The 22130-nt window shown below is 42.0% G+C and overlaps 1 protein-coding gene across 5 annotated transcripts in view; it reads right to left on the reverse strand.

Moving 5' to 3' along the window:
* The window catches only part of LOC146811632 (up-regulator of cell proliferation-like), a 221284-nt gene that overhangs the window by 69113 nt on the left and 130041 nt on the right, over window positions 1-22130 (reverse strand). For 2 of the 5 annotated variants that reach the window (XM_085618607.1, XM_085618605.1), the window contains 4 exons: window positions 18520-18582; window positions 15520-15582; window positions 11110-11172; window positions 1230-1292 (listed from right to left, as the gene is read on the reverse strand). In XM_085618607.1, coding sequence (XP_085474733.1) covers window positions 1230-1292; window positions 11110-11172; window positions 15520-15582; window positions 18520-18582 — 252 coding nt within the window. Of the gene's footprint in view, window positions 1-1229; window positions 1293-11109; window positions 11174-15519; window positions 15583-18519; window positions 18583-22130 lie in introns of those variants that run through there. The other 3 variants (XM_085618606.1, XM_085618609.1, XM_085618608.1) reach the window with 3 other exon arrangements.

Raw genomic sequence — 22130 nt, forward strand, 5'->3', positions numbered from 1 at the left:
TTGTAACCATATATGTATCTGTATTAATGTATTTAAAAGTGTACTGAGATGTGAGATGGCTGCTGGACTAACTTGACCAAAGGCCTTAAGCACTTGGATTTTCTAATGTTTTAACTTTAACGTGAATGTTTGCTTTGGATGCAATGTTTTTCTATCCTCTGCAGGAGCGTTTGCGTGAGCTCATGGTTAAAGAAAGGCACATTGTGTGAAAGAGATAGTGAGGCTCGAAAGGATTAACTTTTGGCATGGACAAGAAATTTTAACGAACAAAGTAAGGACTACTATCCATGCGGAATAAGGAGACAGGAGGAATCCAAGGACGTTCTAATGTGTGAACCAAAGGAAAGAAACCCAGAGTGTAGTTGGCAAGTTTTCTTGTTTGAAGATCGAAAATATTGAGACATGGGATTCTTGAAGGTTCTGTTGTAGGTATAATTGAGGACACTTCAGCTTTATTCAGATTCGCTTTAGACTCAGAGAGGTATAGACCTCTTTGGAACATCTCTGATGTTTATCCTCATGCTATACAAATGTCATTCCCTTCATAGAACCTCTACAGAGCTTCTGTTATGATTACATCTTTCTCTGCTTCCCTGCCTTAAATGGGGTTTACCTGGTTTCTAATTTAGAATAGGGTTTAGTAGATCTTTTTAGACAACTTCATGTATAGGTAAGAAGATCAAAACTCACCAGACTTTGTTTCTTATTCTCTGTATAACAGCTACCGAATTCCTCCTTAGCTTTCTGCTATAGAGGATAAATTGTGTACGTCGTTTCGGATATCGATTCTGTATTTTATACTATGTTTCTGTGACTGGTTTATATCAGCTTGGCTTGAATTTGTAATACATCTATAATTGATCCCATCAATCGACTCTGAGATTTACTGTGTGGCCAAATGGGTTACACTGTAATTGGTAAATTGTAGTTGATCCTAACTCCTTTTGTTCCTCAGGCACCCATAATCTTCGATTGCAGGGGGCAATGAAAAAAAGCCAGTCTGTTTAATGGAAACTTGCACTGCTACCCTTACTGAGAAAGACAAATAGGAGTGCATATAAGACCTAACAATGCCTCGATAAAGATTGGATGACAAGCAAAAAAGAAAGGATTACCTTAAAGAGTTGCCTGTTTTTTAAATCAAAACTTGTAAAACATGATTGTGCAAACTGTTAAACCTAGCCTCAGAGAAAGATGAAGGATAGTCAACTATGAACCAGAAAACATACCAGTACTTTCTTCTTTCTTGATTTGTTCCACATCCTCTCGTGCTTTCTGATCCACAACTGCCTCTTAAAAGTGAGAAACGTTTCAATTACAAATTCGATTTCGTCTCGCACTACAATACCAGGCTGGATAGGAAAAAGAAGTGTAAGGAAATAGTGAAAAAGAAGGAGAATACAGAAAAAAACATAGAAAAAGAGAACAGGAGCAGAAAAAAGTAATAATTAAATGGGCTTTAACAAGAACAGGAATGGGGAGTGGGAGCCGACTCAGCTGGAGGGTGCTGAATTCTTAGGAGGTCTGTAAATGGCCCCATCTATGCAGCTTTCTTGTTTGCTGAGGGTTCAGTGAAACATGGCTGGTCATCAAACAGACACTAAAGTTAGTAGTCCAAAATTAAACACTGAAGTGGCCCACTGTGAAGAATAAACAATGCTTGAGCATTCTTCTCTATAGCAAACCCAGTATTGCAAAGCCCAGATAGGACCACACAGGCTGTTAAAAAATGCTAACTTGAGTGGCGGTTCAGAGGATGAGTGAAGACTGCAGAAATTTTCAGGATGGATCACAGTGTATCTAGACCCATAGGTGAATTTCTCATATTCCCCAGAAGTGTGGATACTGAGCAAAGGGAGCAGAAGATGAAGTTGTCAGGTGGACAGAGGCCAGCAGAGATCAAGCATTTGGCACTGACATATAAAACTGACAGGTGCAGAGCTAAGAAAGGATTATATCACTTACCCTGTAAGCATCTGTTCTTGGCATGTACAGCTGTAAATTCACATGCTTTGCATATTCTTGCCATCTAGTGTTGGGTGCGGATGTTTGCAAGTTGTTTTTCTTCGAAGAAGTCTTTTTCAGTCATGCGGTAAGGTGACTACTCCTTTCAGCGATATTGCACATGGGCATTGACTCCGTTGTTAGATTGTTTTCCTGCATGAGGTTGAGAATGGAGTAAGGAAGTGAAGAATAAAGACGTTTATGCGTATGTAATGTAAATAATGAGAACTGCAACAACTACAGGTGCCCGGGGAGGTGGGAGGGCGCATGTTAATCTACAGCTCTACATGCCAAGAACAGATGCTTACAGGCTAATTAACAATCCTTTCGAAGCATGTGTGCTGTAGATACACATGCTTTGCATAGACTATATAGCAGTATTGTCTCAAAGCGTGGCTAATTGGTAGGCATTGCAGTTGTTTGAAAAAGTGTCTTTAGCACTCCTTGCCCTACATTGGCTTGTTGGCGTGCTAAAACAGCAACACAATAGTGTTTAGTAAATGTGTTTGGGGTGGACCATGTTGTTGCCTTACAAATGTCTGCTATGGGAATGATCAATAACAAAAACCATGGATGCTCCTATTTTATGAGTGGAATGTGCTCTAGGAGGTGTTGATAAAGTTATTTTAGCTTTTGCATAGCAAGTTTGAATGCATTCAACAATCCATCTTGAAATACCAGATTTAGAGATAAGATTGCCTTTGTTAGGTGTAGCAAATGCAACAAACAGTTGCTTTGTCTTACATAATTGTCCTTTCAATATAGTACAGTAATGCTATTCTGACACCAAGTGTGTAGAGAGCTCTTTCTGCTACTGAATCAGGTTGAGGGAGGGACACAGGTAGCTCAACTGATTGATTAATTTGAAAAAAAGAAATCACTTTTGGAAGGAATTTTGGGTTGGTGCGAAGAACTACTCTATCCTTATGAAGCTGAAAGAAGGGGTCTTCTAAGGTTAATGCGTGTAGTTCACCAACTCTCCTTAATGAAGTGATAGCAATGAGGAAGGCAACCTTCCATGAAAAAAACTGTAATGGGCAATTGTATAATGGCTCAAAAGGTGGACCCAGGAGCCTTGTATGCACAATGTTCAGATTCCAAACTGGTGCAAGAGGTAATCTGGGTGGTATTACTCTTCTAAGGCCCTCCATAAAGGCTTTAAATACTGGAACCTTGAACAGAAATAAATGTCTGTTTTGCAAACATGTGGCTACTCCCGCAAAGTGCAATCGAATAGATGTGTAGGCCAGACCAGCTCGCTGTAGATGCAAAAGGTAACAAGTAATATTTTAGATAGTCATCTAGCGGATCAATATTGTTGTTAGAATACACAACAAACCTTTTCCATTTTGCCAAATATCATACTCTAGGGGTAGGTTTGTTTGATTCTTTAAGAATGGTCATACAATCTGGTGGCAAATTTTAGTATCCTCACTCTATGACCTCAGAAGCCAAATCATTAGGTTGAGCTCCTTTGGGTTTGTGTGTCTGATTTCTCCATGGTTCTGAGTGAGAAGGCTGGAATTGAGGTGCAGTTTTTGATGTGGAACCACTGATAGTTCAAAGAGTGTTGTGAACCACGGTTGACGGGCCCATATGGGAGCCACTAAAATCAGTGTGAGTGATGTCTGCCTGAACTTCTGTACCAGAAACATAGGGAGAGGCGGAAAGGCTTAGACAAATATCCTCAACCAATTCATCCATAGGGTATTGCCTTTGGATAGATGGTACGGGAACCTGGAGGCAAATTTGGGCATTTTGAGTTGTCCATTGTGGTGGACAGATCTATTTGTGGCAATCATTGTTGAAAGTATGGAAGAAGAACCTTAGGATGAAGTTCCCACTCATGTATTTGTTGCCACATCCAGCTGAGGCAGTCGGCAATTTGATTGTTCACTCCTGAGAGGTGATCTGCCAGAAGATTAATTTTGTGATGTATTGCCCAACCTCAAATGGTCTAAGAGAGGCATGATAGTTGCAGAGAGTGCCCCTCCCCGTTTTTTTACACAGTACATAGCTGTTATATTGTCCGTGCGGACTAAGACAACTTGCTCTATGAGGTGACACTGAAAAGATTTTAGTGCTAGATACACAGCTTGAAGCTCTAGATAGTTGATGTGGAGACTTTTGTGCTTGTTGTCCCACAGACCCTGATTGCCAAATTGTGGAGATGGATTTGTTGTTAGTACGATCTGTGGAACAGGGCCGTCTTTTTGATACCTTTTGTGTGTTCTACCACTGCAGAGAGCGGTGGGTGCAGCTGTTTACCAACACTATATCTGTTAATTGACCCTGTGACTGATTCCACTGACGTGCTAAGCATTCTGGTAGGGGACGCATGTGTAATCTTGCTTGAGGCACTATTGCATTGCATGATGCCATAATTCCTAGCAGTTGCGTGAAAGTCCTGACTGCTAGGTTTTGGTTGGTCTGAAACTGTAGTAACAGAGTTTGAATATTTCGAATTCTGGCTGCACAGTCGCTTCCAGATAGGACTGCATTTGTGAAGGCTGAAGATGAGACTTTTGCATATCGACCTTAAAGCCCAATTGGTGGAGTAGGTCTAACGTAGTTTAAGTGTGTTGTAAACACTGTTGTAGTGTGCTGGCCAATCGTCTAGGTATGGGAAGACATGAATCTGTTATCTTCTGAGATGAGCTGCCACTACTGCGAGACATTTTGTGAACACTCTGGGAGCAGTAGTTACTCCGAAGGGGAGTACTTTGAACTGATAGGGGGTCATTATTATAGCGGGCGGGTCGCCACCGCCCGTATGGCGGTGGCAATCCGCCCGCCAAAATCTCCCGCTCGCATTACTTTTCCCCCGCCACATTAGGATGGCGGGGAGACCCCAGCGGATGGGAAGACCGTCCGCCGGTTTGCCTACCGGGCGGGAAAGCCCAGGAATATGGTGGCGAATTATCATCCTGGCAGAAAATAGCTTTTCCATTGCGGAAACTCTGCCATGGAAAGGGTGCGGTTTGGTCTTTGGGGGCCCATTGCGGGCCCCCAGGGTGTTCGGAGGGGTGGGGGCTGTGCATGCACAAGGTGGCAGGCACAGCGCGGTGCCTGTCACGTTGTGCATTCAAATGCACAACATGCATTTTACACATTGCGGCGGGTGCTGCTTGCAGCACCGCCCGCCGCAATGTTTAAAATGCGGGAAACGCCTACTAGTCTGTCGGGCGCATCCTAATGCCTCTACCTGGACTGCCCCTACCAATGGCGGGTGGTCCCGTTTCATATACGGTAGCGGTCGGATCGTAATAGGCCCCATAGTGTTTTCCTGCTATCACAAATCTGAGATATTTGCAATGTGCTGGGTGAACCGGAATGTGAAAGTATGCATCTTTTAAGTCCAGTGTGGACATAACTTCACATTGCTGCAGAAGTAGAAGCACTTTTTGAAGTGTAACCATATGGGAGTGTTCTAAAAGTATGCACAGGTTTAACATTCTTAGGTCTAAAATCGGTCTTAAGTAGCCGCTCTTTTGAGGGATTAGAAAGTACAGAGAGTAAACCCCTGAACCTTAATACTGTAATGGAACTGGTTCTAAGGCTCCCTTTGTTAAAAGATATTGGAGATGTAGGTGCACTGACGAGAGTTTGTGAGTGTGAGGTAGAATATTTGTAGGATAGCTGGTGTGCTCCAGGCAATAACCATGTAAGATAATGTCTAGTACCCATTTGTCTGAGATTATCGATTGCCAAATGGGGAGAAATCACTGAAGTCTACCCCGACAGGTGTTAAATGATCGGGGGAAAGGTAGGCAAGTCACTGCTTATTGGTGGAAGGGGAGTTACGTGTTGGCGTGCTTTTATCCCTACCTTTGAAATTGTTTCCTCTGTACCCTCCTCTGTAGAAACCTCTAGAGGAAGAGGGTTGTGTGTTTGATTTGTAGGAGGAAGCATTATGGTCTGATGACGTACTTTTGGACCCTTCTCTATAAAATGAGCGGCAAAAGGAGCCTTTTTTTGATGGGGACTCAAGGGCTCCCATTGACTTCGCCACATCTGATCCTTTTTCATTTTTTTCTAGGGCCTCATCTACATGAGGCCCAAAAAGATGTTGTTTATTAAAAGGGGTATTCAAACTAGACTGCTGAACCTCTGGTTTAAAACTTGAAATTCTAAGCCATGCATGTCTTTGTAGGAGAATGCAGGTGTTAATTCCCCTTGCTGCCTTGTCAGCTACATCTAAAGCACATCTAATGGAGAAATTACATATAAGCTTGCCTTCTTGTGATAATTCCTGTGCTTTTTCCTTATGCTCCTCTGGGAGGTATTGAGGTAGATCTACCATCTAATTCCAGTGGGCTCTATCATACCTAGCTAATAGGCCTTGTGTTTTGGCAATATGCCAGTGGTTAGTGGCTTCAGCAGACATTATTTTACTGGATACATCTATCAATTTAGACTCTTTGTCTGGGGGAGGTGCATCTGCAGGTGTCTGTGAATTTGCTCTCTTACGAGCATTAGAGACTACTAGTGAGTCTAAGTGCAACTGTCCTTTAATAAAAATAGGATCAGATTGTGGAGGTTAGTACTTTTTGTCAACCCTAGGTGTTAAAATACAGGCATGAACAGGGTCCTTAAATATTTCATCGGCATGTCTCATCATGCCTTTTAACATAGGCAGACTCTCACTTGTCCTATGTGTAGAACCTGTGTCTCAAATAAAAAGTATTTTCCAAAAGACTCCTTGTGTAATGTAACTCCATGGCAAGCTGCTGATCTTGAAATAAGCTCTTGATAAGCCATATTATCATCTGGGGTTGATGACTTTGCATGATATAAATCTGGATCATTATGCGTGGGTGAATATTATAGTCAATCCATGGGTCTGCTGGTAAATTAGTATTGTCCTCATCATGATCATCATCCCCCAGGCTATGTATGTGGAGACACCTGAGGTGTTATGCTTAAAGGATCTGAGCCTGGCAAATGTGGTAGTGTTAAAGATGGTGGAGGGGATTAAGGATTAGGGTAAATAGGGCTAGTAGCCATGTCCTTATTTTTCTTGAGAGGAATTTATTAACTAGTGTACTTGAAACTAACTTTCCTTTTGGAAAGTGTTTTAGCCAAAATATGTCCAGTATCTGTATTGATGTAGATATTCCTGTTTAGGGTCTAGTTTTTCTTTCATAATGTCTAGGATCAGTTCTGGAGGCTTTGGAAGGCCAGCTTTCAATGTCAGCCAAAGGTTTTGGTGCCGAACCAGGTCTGTCTCTTTTGTCCTTCAAAGTGGAAGGTTTTGGTTCCGAACCGGACTTGCCTTTCGGAGCAGAAGTCTTTGGTTCTGAAGATGACTTTTCTCAGCTCGATCCTGAGCCGGAATGTTTGACTGGCTGTTTAGGTGTCGGGCCCGAGGTTGGGGCATGGGAAACATCGTCTAGGTGCTGACCATGGCCTGAAGGCAGAGGTGGTGCAGAAGCCTTTTGTTTGGTCAAAAAGAGTTTGGGGGGTAAAGGGCCTTTAGTACTCACTGCACCCTGTCCCAGTGGAAAGTCTTTGGACTTCAACTTGATTTCCAGTTCGGCTGCCTCCTCTTCTGCTGCCGACGCTTCAACCTCTTCATTTTCCGATTCTTCCCCAAAGATATCCAGTGTATGTTGGATGCTTTGTCGCTGTATTTCTCTTCGTGGAGTCTGATGATCCTGTAGAGTCTTTTTTTATTGGAACGACCGACAAGCCTCACAAGCTTTTCCTTTGTGCTACGGTGAAAGGCACAAGTTGCAGACTTTATGTAGGTTGGTGTGAGGGTACTTGGAGTGGCACCGAGGACAAAATTTAAACAAAGTCCGTTCCATTGGCAGAAGGTTGGCTGGTATGGACGGGAGTAGAAGTCAAGCGACGAGGCTAGGTTCAAAGGCCGCCCACGATGTCTTCGCCCGAAGATGGAGAGTTTCTCGATTGATTCAATACAGGGAGAATAGTAAAATGCCTTCGATAACAATACCATTGAGGGTACAGTGGATTGCGCATTGAGTGGATTCCGAAAGATGGTTCCGAATCGGATTGCCGCAAACCACATCCGGAACCAGATGGCAGAAAGATAACAATCGAGTCAATACTCATGCACAATATCAACAAAATGAGGAGTCACCTTAAATGGTGACTAGAAAAGACTTCTTCGAAGATAAACAACTTGCAAACATCCAGACCCAACACTAGATGGCAGGAGAATGCAAAGCATGAGTATCTACATCACACATGCCTTGAACAAGTATTGTCTGGCATAATAAGTAGTTACTGAGATACCTCAGAGAAGAAGCAAAATTGTTCCATTCTTAGCTGCCACGTATGACAAGAATGTGCACCAACACATTGTCAGAAAAGGATTGGAGGATATACGGAAGGATGTAACTAGTTGAGCGTTGCTGCAGATATGCCAGACCTTGATGGTGATCGGCTCAGTGACAAATACACAATGATTTGAAAATAGACTGTTTGGTTATTGCAAGCCAGTGAAGAGTCTTAAGGTGACAGGAAATGGAAGAAAGAACATTCTTTACTATACATCGTTCGTGTAATAATGAAATGAAAAAAGGATTTCTAAAGCGCATGGCTGCCCTTGAGCGTCCCAGCGCTAAACAATACACAGAGCCACTATCCCAGGAAACCAAGAGGAAACCTACAGAGGGAAAAGATAGGTCTTCAATACTTTACGGAATTTTGCCAAATTAGGTTCTTTACGCAGGGCCATCGGTAAGGCATTCCATAATTGACCTGCATTAATGGAAAACGACGTCCACCCGTTTTCTTCTTTTTTGCTCTGGGTATCACAACCAGATTCCCATCTTCAGAGCGAAGGGCTCGCGCAGGTTTATAGGGGCGGACCAAATCTCTTAGAATGGGGGGACCCGAACCTTGTAAAGCTTTAAACACTATACAGAGGGATTTGAATTTAATACGCGCTCGAATTGGTAGCCAATGCAAGGCCTTCAAGGCAGGCCGAGCCGAAGAACTTTTGGCAGTACCAGTGAGCATACGCGCAGCTGCATTCTGCGCTCTTTGGAGCACATTCAATGTGGATTCAGGTGCCGCAAGAAAAAGGGCATTGCTGTAGTCAAGCCTCGAGAGCACCAATCCTTGCACCAATAGTCTCCTAGAATTATCAGGGAGAAGCGACAAGATTTTTTGAGCTGACCGAAGCAGCCCGTAGCACGTCCCCGCCACACGTTTGGCTTGAGTAATCATAGACAACTCAGGTTCCAGCCATACCCCAAGACTTTTTATGGCCTCCTTAGGGGCTGGGGGGACACCCAGACTGGCCGGCCACATACATTTGGGCAATGACGTGCACAGATTGCCAAGCAGCATCAGCTCCGTTTTCGACCCATTCAGTTTTAGCCGGGAGTCCGACATCCATGCCAAGATGTTAGTAAGGCAAGCAGCAAACTTCACCCCCTGGGTTTCCGACAGGGACAGAGAGACCATCAATTGAGTGTCGTCTGCATAGGTTGCCATTATCACCCCAAAGGGTGCCACCACCTCCTCCAGTGGGGCCATATAGACGTTAAAAAGCGTAGGGCTCAATGAAGAGCCCTGCGGGACTCCATACTGAAGGGGGGTAGGCAAATATCTAAAATTGCCATCGCAAACCTGGTAGGAACGAGAACTCAAATATGACTTAAACCACTGAAGGGCCGACCCTCCTACTCCAATCTCTCCCAAACGGTGGATCAGAATATTATGGTCCACCGTGTCGAAAGCAGCGCTTAGATCCAGGAGGACCAACGCAGCGGATCCTCCCGAATCCAAGATACATCTGCCTTCCTCAACCATCGATATCAAAGCCGAGTCGGTTCCCTGACCTGGGCGGAAGCCAGTCTGCGTCCGAGCTAGCAAGTTATTAGCTTCCAAGAAGCATGAGAGCTGGCGATTGACAAACCTCTCAGCGATATTATTCAGGCCAGGCAGAAGCGAGATGGGACGGTAATTTGCCAGATCAGTAGGGTCAAGGTCGGGCTTTTTCAAAAGTGCCTTGACAGTGGCCTGCTTCCAACTAATAGAATCTTGCAATCTGTATATCTGCTTTGCACCTACTATGTGTGTGAGGAAAGCTTGAAATACAGATGCCTGCTGTGTACCTGCTCTCTGTTAGCAAAGGTTTTCCTTCTCTTGGTAATGCTATAGTCAGTCTCTGTGCTAAGTGGAAACTTGCACTGATGCCCTTGCTGTTAATATTCGGATGCATGCTGAGGAAAGCCTGCAATATATACCTGACGCTTGAGGGGGAAGCTTCCACTGTGGATGCTTGTACTGCAGCTATCGCACACTTGAGAGAGGCTTGCACTGTGGAAGACAATATTGTACTGGATCTGTGTGTTAGAGAAGTGTGAGCTTCAGGTGACTGAGCTGCACAAGTTTGCATTGTGAGTTCCTATACTGCACTTGTTGACAGGGGCTGCTCGATTCTGACCAGTCACCTATGTCAGTAAGCTGGGGAATTGTGAGAATGAGAGGGTTAAGCATTTAAACTTAACTTGTCACCACGTCACTGTTCCTTCTTAGCATTTTAACTTGTCAACAATGTAAAGAGACTAACTGTTTTGTTTCTCAAAGCTTCTCTTTCCCCTAACGAGACTAAAATCTAAAGAGACAAATTTCATCACTCATGATGACTGACACTCCCATAACTCTCCTGCAAGCTGATACAAAATGTCCAAACAAAGCAATGGCTGAGTAGAGGTGCTTCAATGTGACACTGTATGAATGCTGTCCAGTGGGATGCACCAAAATGCACCTAACACTTCAAGTATGCTATCGCAGAGTGTGGTGACCCAAATTCCTCTTCTATGTTGTGTATAACTTACAAACGGTCTGGAGAGACAACTAAAGCAGTCCTTGGCTCCCACCTAATAACGTCAGACAAAGGTGAGACAAGGAGAACAAAATTGGATGAACAACAAAGAAAAGAGGGGGCATAAATATGGAGTCAAAAATGTTTTGGTAGAAGATAGAATGACAATTAGAAACAAAGATTAATAGAAGAGTACCCATTTATCAACTCATGAAGTGATAAGAAAGATCATGCAATTTTTGTAAGATCTAGACACAGGAAGAGATGCAGGTCAGTGAACTTTCAACCACAAAACATACCCAAGCATTCTTCATTCTTGATATGTCTGAGATCCTCTTGCATTTTCCCATCAGCTACTGCTTCTTTAAATAACAAAGAAAAAGGTTTCAATAATAAGACTACTAAGGGCACCACTGCAGAATGGGGCTGTTGGAGTTTCTGCTGATAAACAAGAGATATCTAGGTGAGAAAGGTTCATGAGGAAATCTGTTTGCTAATTGCATGCCTGTCTAATTAGGCAAAATCACAATTGCTAATAAAAGAGTGGAGGCAAAAATGGAGGCTTTGCCTGACAGATTAATGTTGGTAGAACAGAGTATCCCGAATATGAGGGAGACTGTGGTCACTTTGAAGACATCTTGAACACTGAGGTCCTCCATACATGGAATGGCTGATGACAAAGACTGCGTAGTCCGCACCTTGATTTCAATAGAGAACCAGCTAAAGCCCCTTGAGAAGGTCTGCAACCAATCACAAATATGCATGGTGGGTCTTACCTGGAATGGAATGCCAGTGGAGTTCATGAGATTGTGGCTACTTTATTGGGCTAGGTGCTGGAAAGCCAGACTGGAGTGGTGATGATGGGTAGAGTCTTCAGACTTCCGACTAGGACCCTGACTAGTCAAACAATTTAGGCAGTGCAGTCCAGCTGATCCTAAAATGTCCTTGAGGCACGGGCATACTCGTCAGGTTGACTTTAAAGCAGTCTTTCTGAATTACTCTGACTGCTAAATATAACTATTCCTTTTACTGTGCTCTCCTAAATTTCAGAGGAAGTAGTTTGTCTTGGGGATAGTTTGTTTTTTACGTTTGATGCTGTTATCTTAGCATTGTGGTATCTATCTCTGTCTACAGCTTATACTGCTCTGTGAGGAACGTGTGCATTACAGTGCTTAGGGATCCATTATTCAGAATACTTTCCTCCGACAGACTTCAAGCATAATTATGCACATGCTCTACTGGAATCAGAGGAAAAATGAGTCTGCTGTATTACTTGTTAGCTGAAGATGGGTCAAACTTTAGATCCGAATGAATAAAGACTCATTGCAACAAACTTTGTGGTTAGAAGGTCTGTAAAGTTTTTTAAATGTGCATGATGTCAATGAACAGGAATTGCCAGTAGGGGTGGGGAATGCTACCTGCTAAAAGGAGATGGATGTGAAGACCTACTGGGTTATTGACAGGAAGTGTAGAAGCTGGCTTAGTTCTGAACAAAAGGTGATGACATCAGAACGATATCTGATAGTGTGAGTAAGTTGTGGAGCAGCGTAATTAAGGCTCCACCCCTATATGTAACAAAAATACAATTATATACTCGCAATTGACATTATATTTAATGTGTGCCTAAACTTCATTAACGTGTGTAAAGCATTTTAAATGCATTAATGAAATGCACTCATTGTAGGGATAATAGATTCATGAGAAACATCGGTTACATCGTGATCTTCACACCGCAATACCTTTACAACGTGGTCATTACAACGTAAGTCATTAAAATGACTTGCGATGGATGGCGCTCTAAGCTAAGGAATAGTATGATTTACTATTCTAACACCTTCCCTACTGTAACGTAGGCTGGAGTTGAAATAGTAAATCATACTATTCCTAAGTCCAGCGCCCTCCAGTTAAGTCGTTGTAACGACTTGCGTTGTAATGCCTGCGTTGTAAAGGTATTGCGGTGTGACGACCGCAATGTAACATCACATATTCAAGATTTATACATATATACACTAATGTTCAGTTGAAACATGTAAGCATGAATTCTTTTTCACATTTTGACACTTAGACTTCAAGTTACACTGGCCTGTGTAAAGGTATTTTTTACTCCCGTTTACATTTATTCCTCAAGTTACACATGTGCATGTATTCGAAGGGCATGTTAATTGTTTAGTTAAACTTAGCCTGACTACAGGTCTCAACTGAAATGCATTTTGCTTTAGCAGCATGTTCTTTCTTTCTTTGCAGGTGTATTATCATGATTCTCGTTATTTAGAGAAATGCTTATTGTTTGTCTTAGAGTGATGATGGCGAGGCCTGGAGGGAATAATTTGGCAGTGAACATGGAGAAATAATGGTCGAAGGAGGCCTTCTCTTCATCATGTACCAGGACGGAAAGATGCTCAAGGTTGAGAACTACAGTCTAAGCTCAATGGGATGGGAAATTGAAGGGATGTTGCAGATGCACTCAAGTAAAGATTTGGTTGGTTCCTGGTAATGTGAAAAGAGAAAGGTACTTTTCTGAGTCTCCTGTTACTTTTAAATCTGTTCTCACACTTAGGAGATGCTGAGATTCCCTTTGTATTTCGAGAGGTACAGACCTCGCTGCTTGCTTTATTTTTGTAAGTGTGAAGCTTTATGCTAAACACTGGTTTCCTTTTTTCAAGACTTCTACTGAAGTCTAATCATGATGACACCTTCGATGCTCCTGAAATACAGACCCTTAGTAGATGATTGCATATTTGACTTATGATTAAGGAGAGATTTTATGGAACACCTGTCTGCCCTATTTGGTTTCTTTATTGCTGTTGCTATCACAATTCTGTATCTCATTTTATTGCGCCTCAACTTGCTCAGACATTTCAGCTTATTTGCTGTATTGCTGGATTTACAGAACTTATTATTGGTTTGCGTATATACTAGATTGCTTGTAAATTAAAAATAAAACCCCTTAACTGTATTTGGCGATTCCTGGTGACCTGTAGTTCCTAGGCCCCCCCCCCCCCAAGGACCTGTGCGTTTTAGATGACCTAAACCGAGGGCTTAGTGGGCAGATGGACTCTGTACACCCCCACAGGATGAGTCAGCTGTTAGACCAGCTAGCTCTTCGGTGCCACTACCACCCTCCTGTATTCTACAGCAATGTAGGTAGTTTCTGGCAACCACCGAACATGACAACCTTAATTCCTCAAGTATCGTGGAAAACAATATGGTATCTTTCGGTCAGTCACTCGTGCTTACTTTTCTCAGAATACACATAGAATGACGATTGGAATGGTTTCAATAAGTATTTATTTGTCAAGCATCAGTCTGTTGTGAAACATATTAGCTGTGACAATCAACAGACAGGAGCAGACAAATATTAATCGCTAGCACTTAATATTGTGAATAGCAAATACATTTCTACCATAGTGCGAATAAGATGAATAAAAACAAATTATATAAAACAATAGCATTGGCGTACTCCTACGATGCATATCCTACCTAAATGTACCTAGCCTAGATATGTAGGTGAAGCATGTGTATGTAAGTGCTAGGATATATCCTAATGGAGCCAAGAAACCCCTGAGAAAGTGCTAACCCCTCACCTGGTGGTTTAGAATGAAGGACCCCATCTGTGCGTCGAAGATTGCCCCCGCAAGGCATGTCAGGTCTCTGCTTGTTGAAGGAAAAGCCTTCAGAGTCTCGGTCCAGCCTGGAAGGAATTCTCCTCTGCTTTGTAAGGGGGGGTGAGGGTCTTTTATACCAAAGTGGTCACTCCAGGTTTTCTTCTAGAATCGATATGTTTTGAAAACATTCACTAATCCCTTGCTAATCCTTTTCTAAACAAAACACTCGTGCACAGTTGGCTGTTGGCCATGGATGAAAAAAGTGGTGACCCTTATACAGAATCCATCTGCTGTGCCTGAGGACATGTTTATGTATGTCAGATACAGGGATTAAAAATAGGTTACCGAGAGCCTGGTGTCGAAGAGACAGAAGTAAGCTACTAGGTAACAGGTTACCTGTGTAGAACAGTTATGTCGTGTGGATGGGACAAAATGTATGTAATTGGTATGTGCATGATGGAACTATCCTAAAGGACGTGACTCTGGTCCTTTTTTTGGAGTCACATTGGCTTCACAAGTTGTTGATATCTTCTCCCTTTCGATGCTTCACATCAACCAACAAAGGTCCATATGACCAATGGGAAAACATTTTTAATTACTTGACAATGAGATTACCTTATAAGGCCCAGAACTCTTTCTGTTGCAAGCAAAGGAAGGTGTGAGGCTTGATATGGTTGTAACTTTTACCTACATGTTCATGTGCCGTTCTGGTTAGCTGTCTGTAATGAGCATGGTTGGGTCAGCTTAAGCCTGTAGCCCTGGGTACATTAGGTAGTTCCCTTCCCCCTCTGAAAATAAAGTCTATGGTATGGTACAAAGTCAGCCGAGTGTGAGTCTTTAATTGTAATTCATGCACATTAGCTAGGCTTCTCGGCACTCATAACCAGGTAGAGACATTATCTCTATAACAAGTGTTATAATGGGTAAGACATGTGCCCACAAATCCATTTGTTAATGCCACAACATAGTATATGGCCTACAGTGGTAGGTAGTCAAAACAAAGAAACCAGTTTATGAATGTGCAGCACCTAATATTGAGAAACTTCTGCTACAACAGCATGTAATAAACCAAAATATAACAATATAGACAGAAGTAGTACATACCAGTACACACTTTCTCCTTAATTTCTCCAAGGTCTTCTTCCACTATATCCTCAGCTACTGGTTCTTAAAGTTAAAAGTTAAAAAAAGCAAGGTTTCAATAAGAAGGACAATTAGGACAAATACTATGATGACCAAATGGATTCCCAACAGTGGTGCACTGAAAAGGTGACAGAGAAGAAAAAAATATGCATACGCAGAGACAGGAAGCAAGAAATGCAATGATGAAGCAAGTATTAAAAAAGAGGGAAAAACTGATGTACGGGATATTCACAGTAGCAGTGGAAGAGTCACTATAGGCCTAAATAACTGAGTTTCTGCATCATTCTAATGTAGGTCATTCAAACGTAGAGCAACTGCAAAGTCTCATTGACTTCCCTTTGGTTCTTCCTTTAAATAGAGCTGCCCAATCTCATGGTGTTGGCAAGTACTGAGGGTAGCAATCAACACACACAATGCGATACAGTTAATATTTTGGCTCTGATTTAGAGTTTGGAGGATGGGTTACTCTGTCACAAACCTCGGGACTAAACGCCCCACCTTATTACTAGTGCATTATATCCTATTGCATTTGTAATATGGGGGCCGGGATAGCTGTCACATTTGTGATGGAGTGACCCATCCACCAAATCTCTAAATCAGACTCTTAGTAATTTAAGATTCAGATTAAGGTATCATTTATAACTGTCCAAATGTATTACGTAGATGCAACAAAATATGATGGTGATTATTGGAGAAATTAATGTAAAAGTAAATTTAACAATTTTATAGGGTTCACTCATGGAAAAGTATTCTGTCTATTTATATCTTGGAGGTCAATTAGAAATGTCGCAAAATGTAAAGTGGACTTTTGGGTCTGGTTAGTGTTATCATGATCACTGGGGAAACTGGGAAGTAGTCAGTTGGGACTGATGAATTTACTGAACCGACTTTCATTAATTCAGGTGGAACCAGGTCACGTAACAAGCATTGGCATAGCCAATAGGTCTCGCCTTTGGGACATTTTAACTGCTTAGCCATGCCTTGCGCCCTCACCCCTAGTACAGACAATGCTGTTTGCCAAGGAAGTATGGTACCATCATACATAAACACCCAGAGTGAACATCACCTACTCACAGATACATGTATTAAAGCAAGCTACTTACCAATATCCCACAAGCACTGGCAAAGTTAATAGATCTGGTATTAGCCTGCCATCCTTTCGGCTTTGTAAGTGCTTGCTTTGAGGTATTTTTTGTAAAACATTATTGTTCCGAAGCTGTCCTGATCAATACAAAAAAAATACCACTAGCTAAAACTTATTTTTCTACCGGGTTTGAAACCTGGACGACCCCACTCACTTAGAGCCCGGCCTGCTGCACAGAATAGAGGCTTCGAGAACGAATAAACTAATAACTGAGTGTGATATAGCTTGTACGCACTGAGTGCTGTTTTTCTCCCTCCCCCCGCATGGTGGCTTCATAGAACATAAACATCATGATAACCCACAGTTAGGACATACCATGCATGCTGCCCATACATTCTGGTCATCACTCTCAATCCTCCTAAGCCAATTCACGTAATATAGAGAAGATGCAACCAGTACCAAGATATCTGCTAAACATCGGTATGATTAGAACTTCAAAGCTCAACGCAGTATCTTGACTTCACTACAGGCCTGCCCTTCACCCGTCCATCCAAGATTATAAAGAGCTTCTTTTCAGCGCAGAATGTGGGCTGGTGGTTTTAATGAGATCTAACCTTGTGTTGATAACTGCACAATAACCAGGTCATTAAGCAGCAACAAAGGGCCCATTATGTGGCAGAAGGTGGCACATTTTGTGATAGCATTACTACATTATTTTGTCGTTTCTATACCTTAACACTGTCTTTGCAATGGGTTCATCCTATCAGTACACGTTTAATACCCAAATGCAGCAACATGCAACTTAAAGGTTGCAAGTCAATTTTGCTAAGGAATTTCCACTACCTAAAAACATATTTTGTTGCATCATTAGTAATTTTTTAATCCGTGTGAGATGGAATCCACATTTGTTGGGTTAAATTCCGCAAATTATTTAGCAGATGAATAATAATGCAGCAAATGCAGTAAATACATGATCATGCAGAAAATTCAGCAGCCTTTCAATCACAATATTTCAGTAATCCTCATAATAACTCACAATCTCATGATTTAAATGGTGTGTGTTCTGTATCTCACTCTTCTCCCACCGCTATATTAGTACATGCTGCGACCAAAGACAGGATAACAGCACCACTCTGGTCTTTCACGCATCTTATCAAAGAGCTTTCCACATGGCCCAGACTGCAACTCAATACTTCCAACCAAGCACTTTTGATACGATGCACGTGTTACCCACCTGTTAATCAGTGCTTTAAATGGGAAAAAATAAGTGCAGGTACTCATTAAAATGAGTATTGTTGATGTGTTCTCTCTTTCAATGCTTCACATCAACCAACAAAGGTCCATACGACCATTGGGGAAACATCTTTAATGACTTGACTATGAGATTACGTTATAATGCCCAGCGCTCTTTCAGTTGCAAGGAAAGAAAGGCGAGAGGTTTGATATGGTTCGGACCTTTACCTACATCTTTATGCGTCGTTCTGGTTAGCTGTCTGTAATGAGCATGGTTGGGTCAGCTTAAGCCTGTAGCCCTGGCTATTTACAGTAGTCCCGTTCCCCCTCTGAAAATAAAGACCAATGTATGGTACAAAGTCAGCCGAGTGGGAGTCTTTAATGGTAAGTCATGTACATTAGCTAGGCTTCTCGGCGTTCAAACCAGGTAGAGACATTATCACTATAACAAGTGTTGTAATGGGTAACACATGTGCCCACAACTCCATATGTTAATGCCACACCCCAGCATATGACCTACTGTGTTAGGTATTCAAAATAAAGAAAACAGGCTATTTATGTGCAGCACCTCATATTGAGAAACGTCTGCTACAACAGGCTGTAACAAAGCAAAATGCAAAAGTATAGACAGAAGTAGCACATACCAGTACACACTTTCTTCTTAATTTCTCCAAGATCACCTTCCACTTTATCCTCAGCTGCTGGTTCTTAAAATAAAAAAAGAAAGCTTTCAATAACAAGACCAATTAAGACAAATATTATGATGACAAAATTGATTCCCAAAAGAGGTGCACCAAAAAGGTGACAAAGAAGAAAGAAACATGCACACACAGATAGGAAGCAAGAAATGAAATAGAGGGAAAAACGGAAGTACAGGATATTCTCAGTAGCAGTGGAAGAGTCACTAGAGGCCTAAAGAACTTTAGCTGAATTTCTGCAGTATTCTAATTTAGGTCATTCAAACGCAGGACAACTGCAAAGTCTCAGTAACTTTCCTTTGGTACTTCCTTTAAATAGAGCTGCCCAAGCCGGAGGTGTTGCCTGGTGCTAAGGGTAGCAATCAACACGCACAATGGGATACAGTTAATACATTGGGCCTGATTTAGAGTTTGGCGGATAGGTTACTATGTCCCAAACCTCGGGACTATTCTGTCCCCCATATTACAAGTGAATTATATCCTATGGCATTTGTAATATACATACATATAAATCTTTATTCAATTTTACTGATAAAATCATAAAAGGCACAACATATAAAAACAACATTCCGAGTGTCAGTGCCATATTCATTCATATTTTAGAACTCCCACCAAGAAACGTACGAGGAAAAAGTGGATAGATGGTGAGTTCAACAACTGTAAAAATAATAAGGCTAGCCTAACTTGATTAAAATTTGACGATAATAAAATTGGGCGTATGAATTTGTGCCGCAGGTTGCTGTATTTTTAACAGAACATAACCACGTGTAATGTGTCATTAATCAATGTGTTGTCACAATTACAAAGGGGCAGATCGGAGTCCTTAAAACAACCACGATTAAAAGGAACCAAGCAGTAAAATAAATGTAATCTAAAATAAGTCAGCAATCGGCGTTGGTGGTGAGTTATATCCCAAGTCAGATAAGGTTCAATATTACTAACTGTTTTTAACAATAGTGTGTGTTGCATTGAATGGTTTGTTAAGATAACGCCCTCGTGCTCTGAGGTCATCTTGTCCATAAAAGTGGTTTCCACCCATTTTCCGTCGACACGGGTTATGTTTGTGGTGTTAACAAACATATCCGGCCTCCCTATTGCTAGCAAGCTGCGCACCACATACGCTACCCAGGGAATCTGTGAGGACTTATCTAATAGTAGGCAGTCTTGCAAAATCAGTCTACTAAAACTCAATTCCTCCCTTGTCCAAATTTAGTTCCAGAGTTTTAATGGTTTGAGGCAGAGCCGGTCAATTAAAAAATCCATTCCTAGTTCTTCATGGACAATTTCGTAAGGTGTGGTTTGACAGACTCCCAGAAGACTCTGTAAAAACGTATTTTCCGCGACTTGGAGAGGTGCTACCTGGCTGTAACCCCAAATTCCTCTACCATAGCACACTAAGGGGATGCATTTGGCCCTATAAATGTCCAAAACCGATTGGATATGAGTGCGCCCCAATCGACGGGAAAAATCCCTGATACCAAATATTGCCTTGCCAAAAGAGAAAACATTCTGAGTTATAAGCGGATGCCAATTAAGCACAGAATCCAATTGGATCCTCAAATATTTGAACTTGTCCGCCATTCTAATATGATGGCCATCTATCACATATTTCATTGTTTTCATTTTAGATGGACCAAACTTCATGACATGAGATTTTGAGAAATTTGTAGATAAGTCAAGGCTATTCATAAAATTAATAAAAAAGGGTGAGAAGCTTCTTCAGGCTTTTAGCAGTGTGAGCATTAAAACTGTATCGTCCGCGTATAGCAAAGCAGGGATGAGGAGGCCTCCTTCTCTATGGGAACATCAATACCCGGGTCTAATAGAACCTGTTCTATGTTATTGATATAAAAAATAAATAAAAAAGGAGCTAAATGCATCCCTGCGGGACCCCTTTCTGGAGTTCAAAGTGCTCAGTGCAGTCCCCATTGGGGTCGTACCTAACGCTTGCGGAAAGACCGATGTGCAAATCACGCAGAAAATTAATTAAAGCTAAGTAACACCCATCTGTTCCATCATGGACCAAAGCTCAGAGTGGTTAACTCTATCAAAGGCCGAGCTAAGGTCCATGAAGGCCAGGTGGATTGACCCCTTCTTGGCCATGGTATACTTGCAAGTTAAAAGGTAGAGGTTCAGGGTCTGTTCTATTGTTCTCCAGTCAGGGCGAAACCTGTACAGAAGGTCAGACCATATGCCTCACTCTTCGGCCCAATCTGTAAGGCGATTTAGTAAAATCCTGCCAATAATTTTTACCTTCAAGTCTATAAGAGAAATGGGTCTAAAACAGTCCAGGTCCGATCTCTTGCCCTTTTTAAAAATGGGGACTATTATACACTGGGACCAAGTTGATGGAAAATGATCAAATATGGCAGCGTTTGAGTGTAGTGTCAAAATCGTGGCCCACAGTTCTTTTCAATCCTCATATAAGTACCCCGGTACCCCATCAGGCCCTAGTGCCTTGTTTAGAGGCAACTGGGAGATAGAAACTCTGACCTCAGACAGGTCAAAGGTTAAATGATGCTCTATCCGGAGGCCTTCTCAAGGCTCCGCCTCTGCTTCAAGGATATAAATGGCCCTAAAATGATCCTCCCAAGCCTGAGCTGGGATAGTACATGGCTGCTTAGTGAGGTGGTCTTCATGAAGAAGAGGTGAGTTGATAACAGCCCAGATAGCAGCGCTATTGCGCTGCTGACTATCTATTACCAATTTATCCCAGTTCTCTTCTTTAATTTGGGCTTTATGATCGTTGCAGGCTTTCTTATATGTTGCCCTGGCCTTCCTGACATTTTCTTGACAACGGAGATTAGCATGCAGGAGCTTCCTTAGGTCTTTCTGGGCTATTGTAATATGGGAGGGCGGGATATCTGTCACAATTGTGATGGAGTGACCCATCCACCAAATCTCTAACTCAAACTCTTAGTAATTTAAGATTCAGATAAAGATATCATTTATAACTGTTACAAATGTATTACGTAGACGCAACCAAATGTGATGGTGATTATTGGAGAAATTAGTGCAAAGGTAGATTTAACAATTTTATAGGATTCACTCATGGAAAATTATTCTATCTATTTATATCTTCTAGGTCAATTAGAATTGTCACAAAATGAAAAGTGGAATTTTGGGTCTGGTTAGTGAGGAAGCTGGAAAGTAGTCTGTTGAAACTCTGATGAATTTACAGAACAGAATTCCATTAACTCAGGCGGAAACAGGTCACATAAAACCCGAGGTCAAACAATCAGCCCACAGCCTCCATCAGTGAAGCAGAGTCATTTGAAAAATAAATTCTGACCAAAATGAGAAGCTTCTGGAGGCCAAATCAGGATCCACTGCTGCAGAACAGTGTCCTCTGTTTTTGCCCCTTTCACTTTATGGCCTCCATTAAAAGTAGATCAGATTAAAACCCATTATTTCACTGCCAAGGAATTATTCTTTCCATGGTCTAGGTAAATCCGGGGGCAGGAAAATAACGTGGATTAGAGTTTCTGAGGAATGACCTGGGGTATTTGGTGCTTCAGTGCCGATTCCTCCAAATTATTTCCCCCCGATCTTTCACA

Source organism: Triturus cristatus, chromosome 7 (assembly GCF_964204655.1).
Source record: "Triturus cristatus chromosome 7, aTriCri1.1, whole genome shotgun sequence".
In the NCBI taxonomy this organism is placed as follows: Eukaryota; Metazoa; Chordata; class Amphibia; order Caudata; family Salamandridae; genus Triturus; species Triturus cristatus.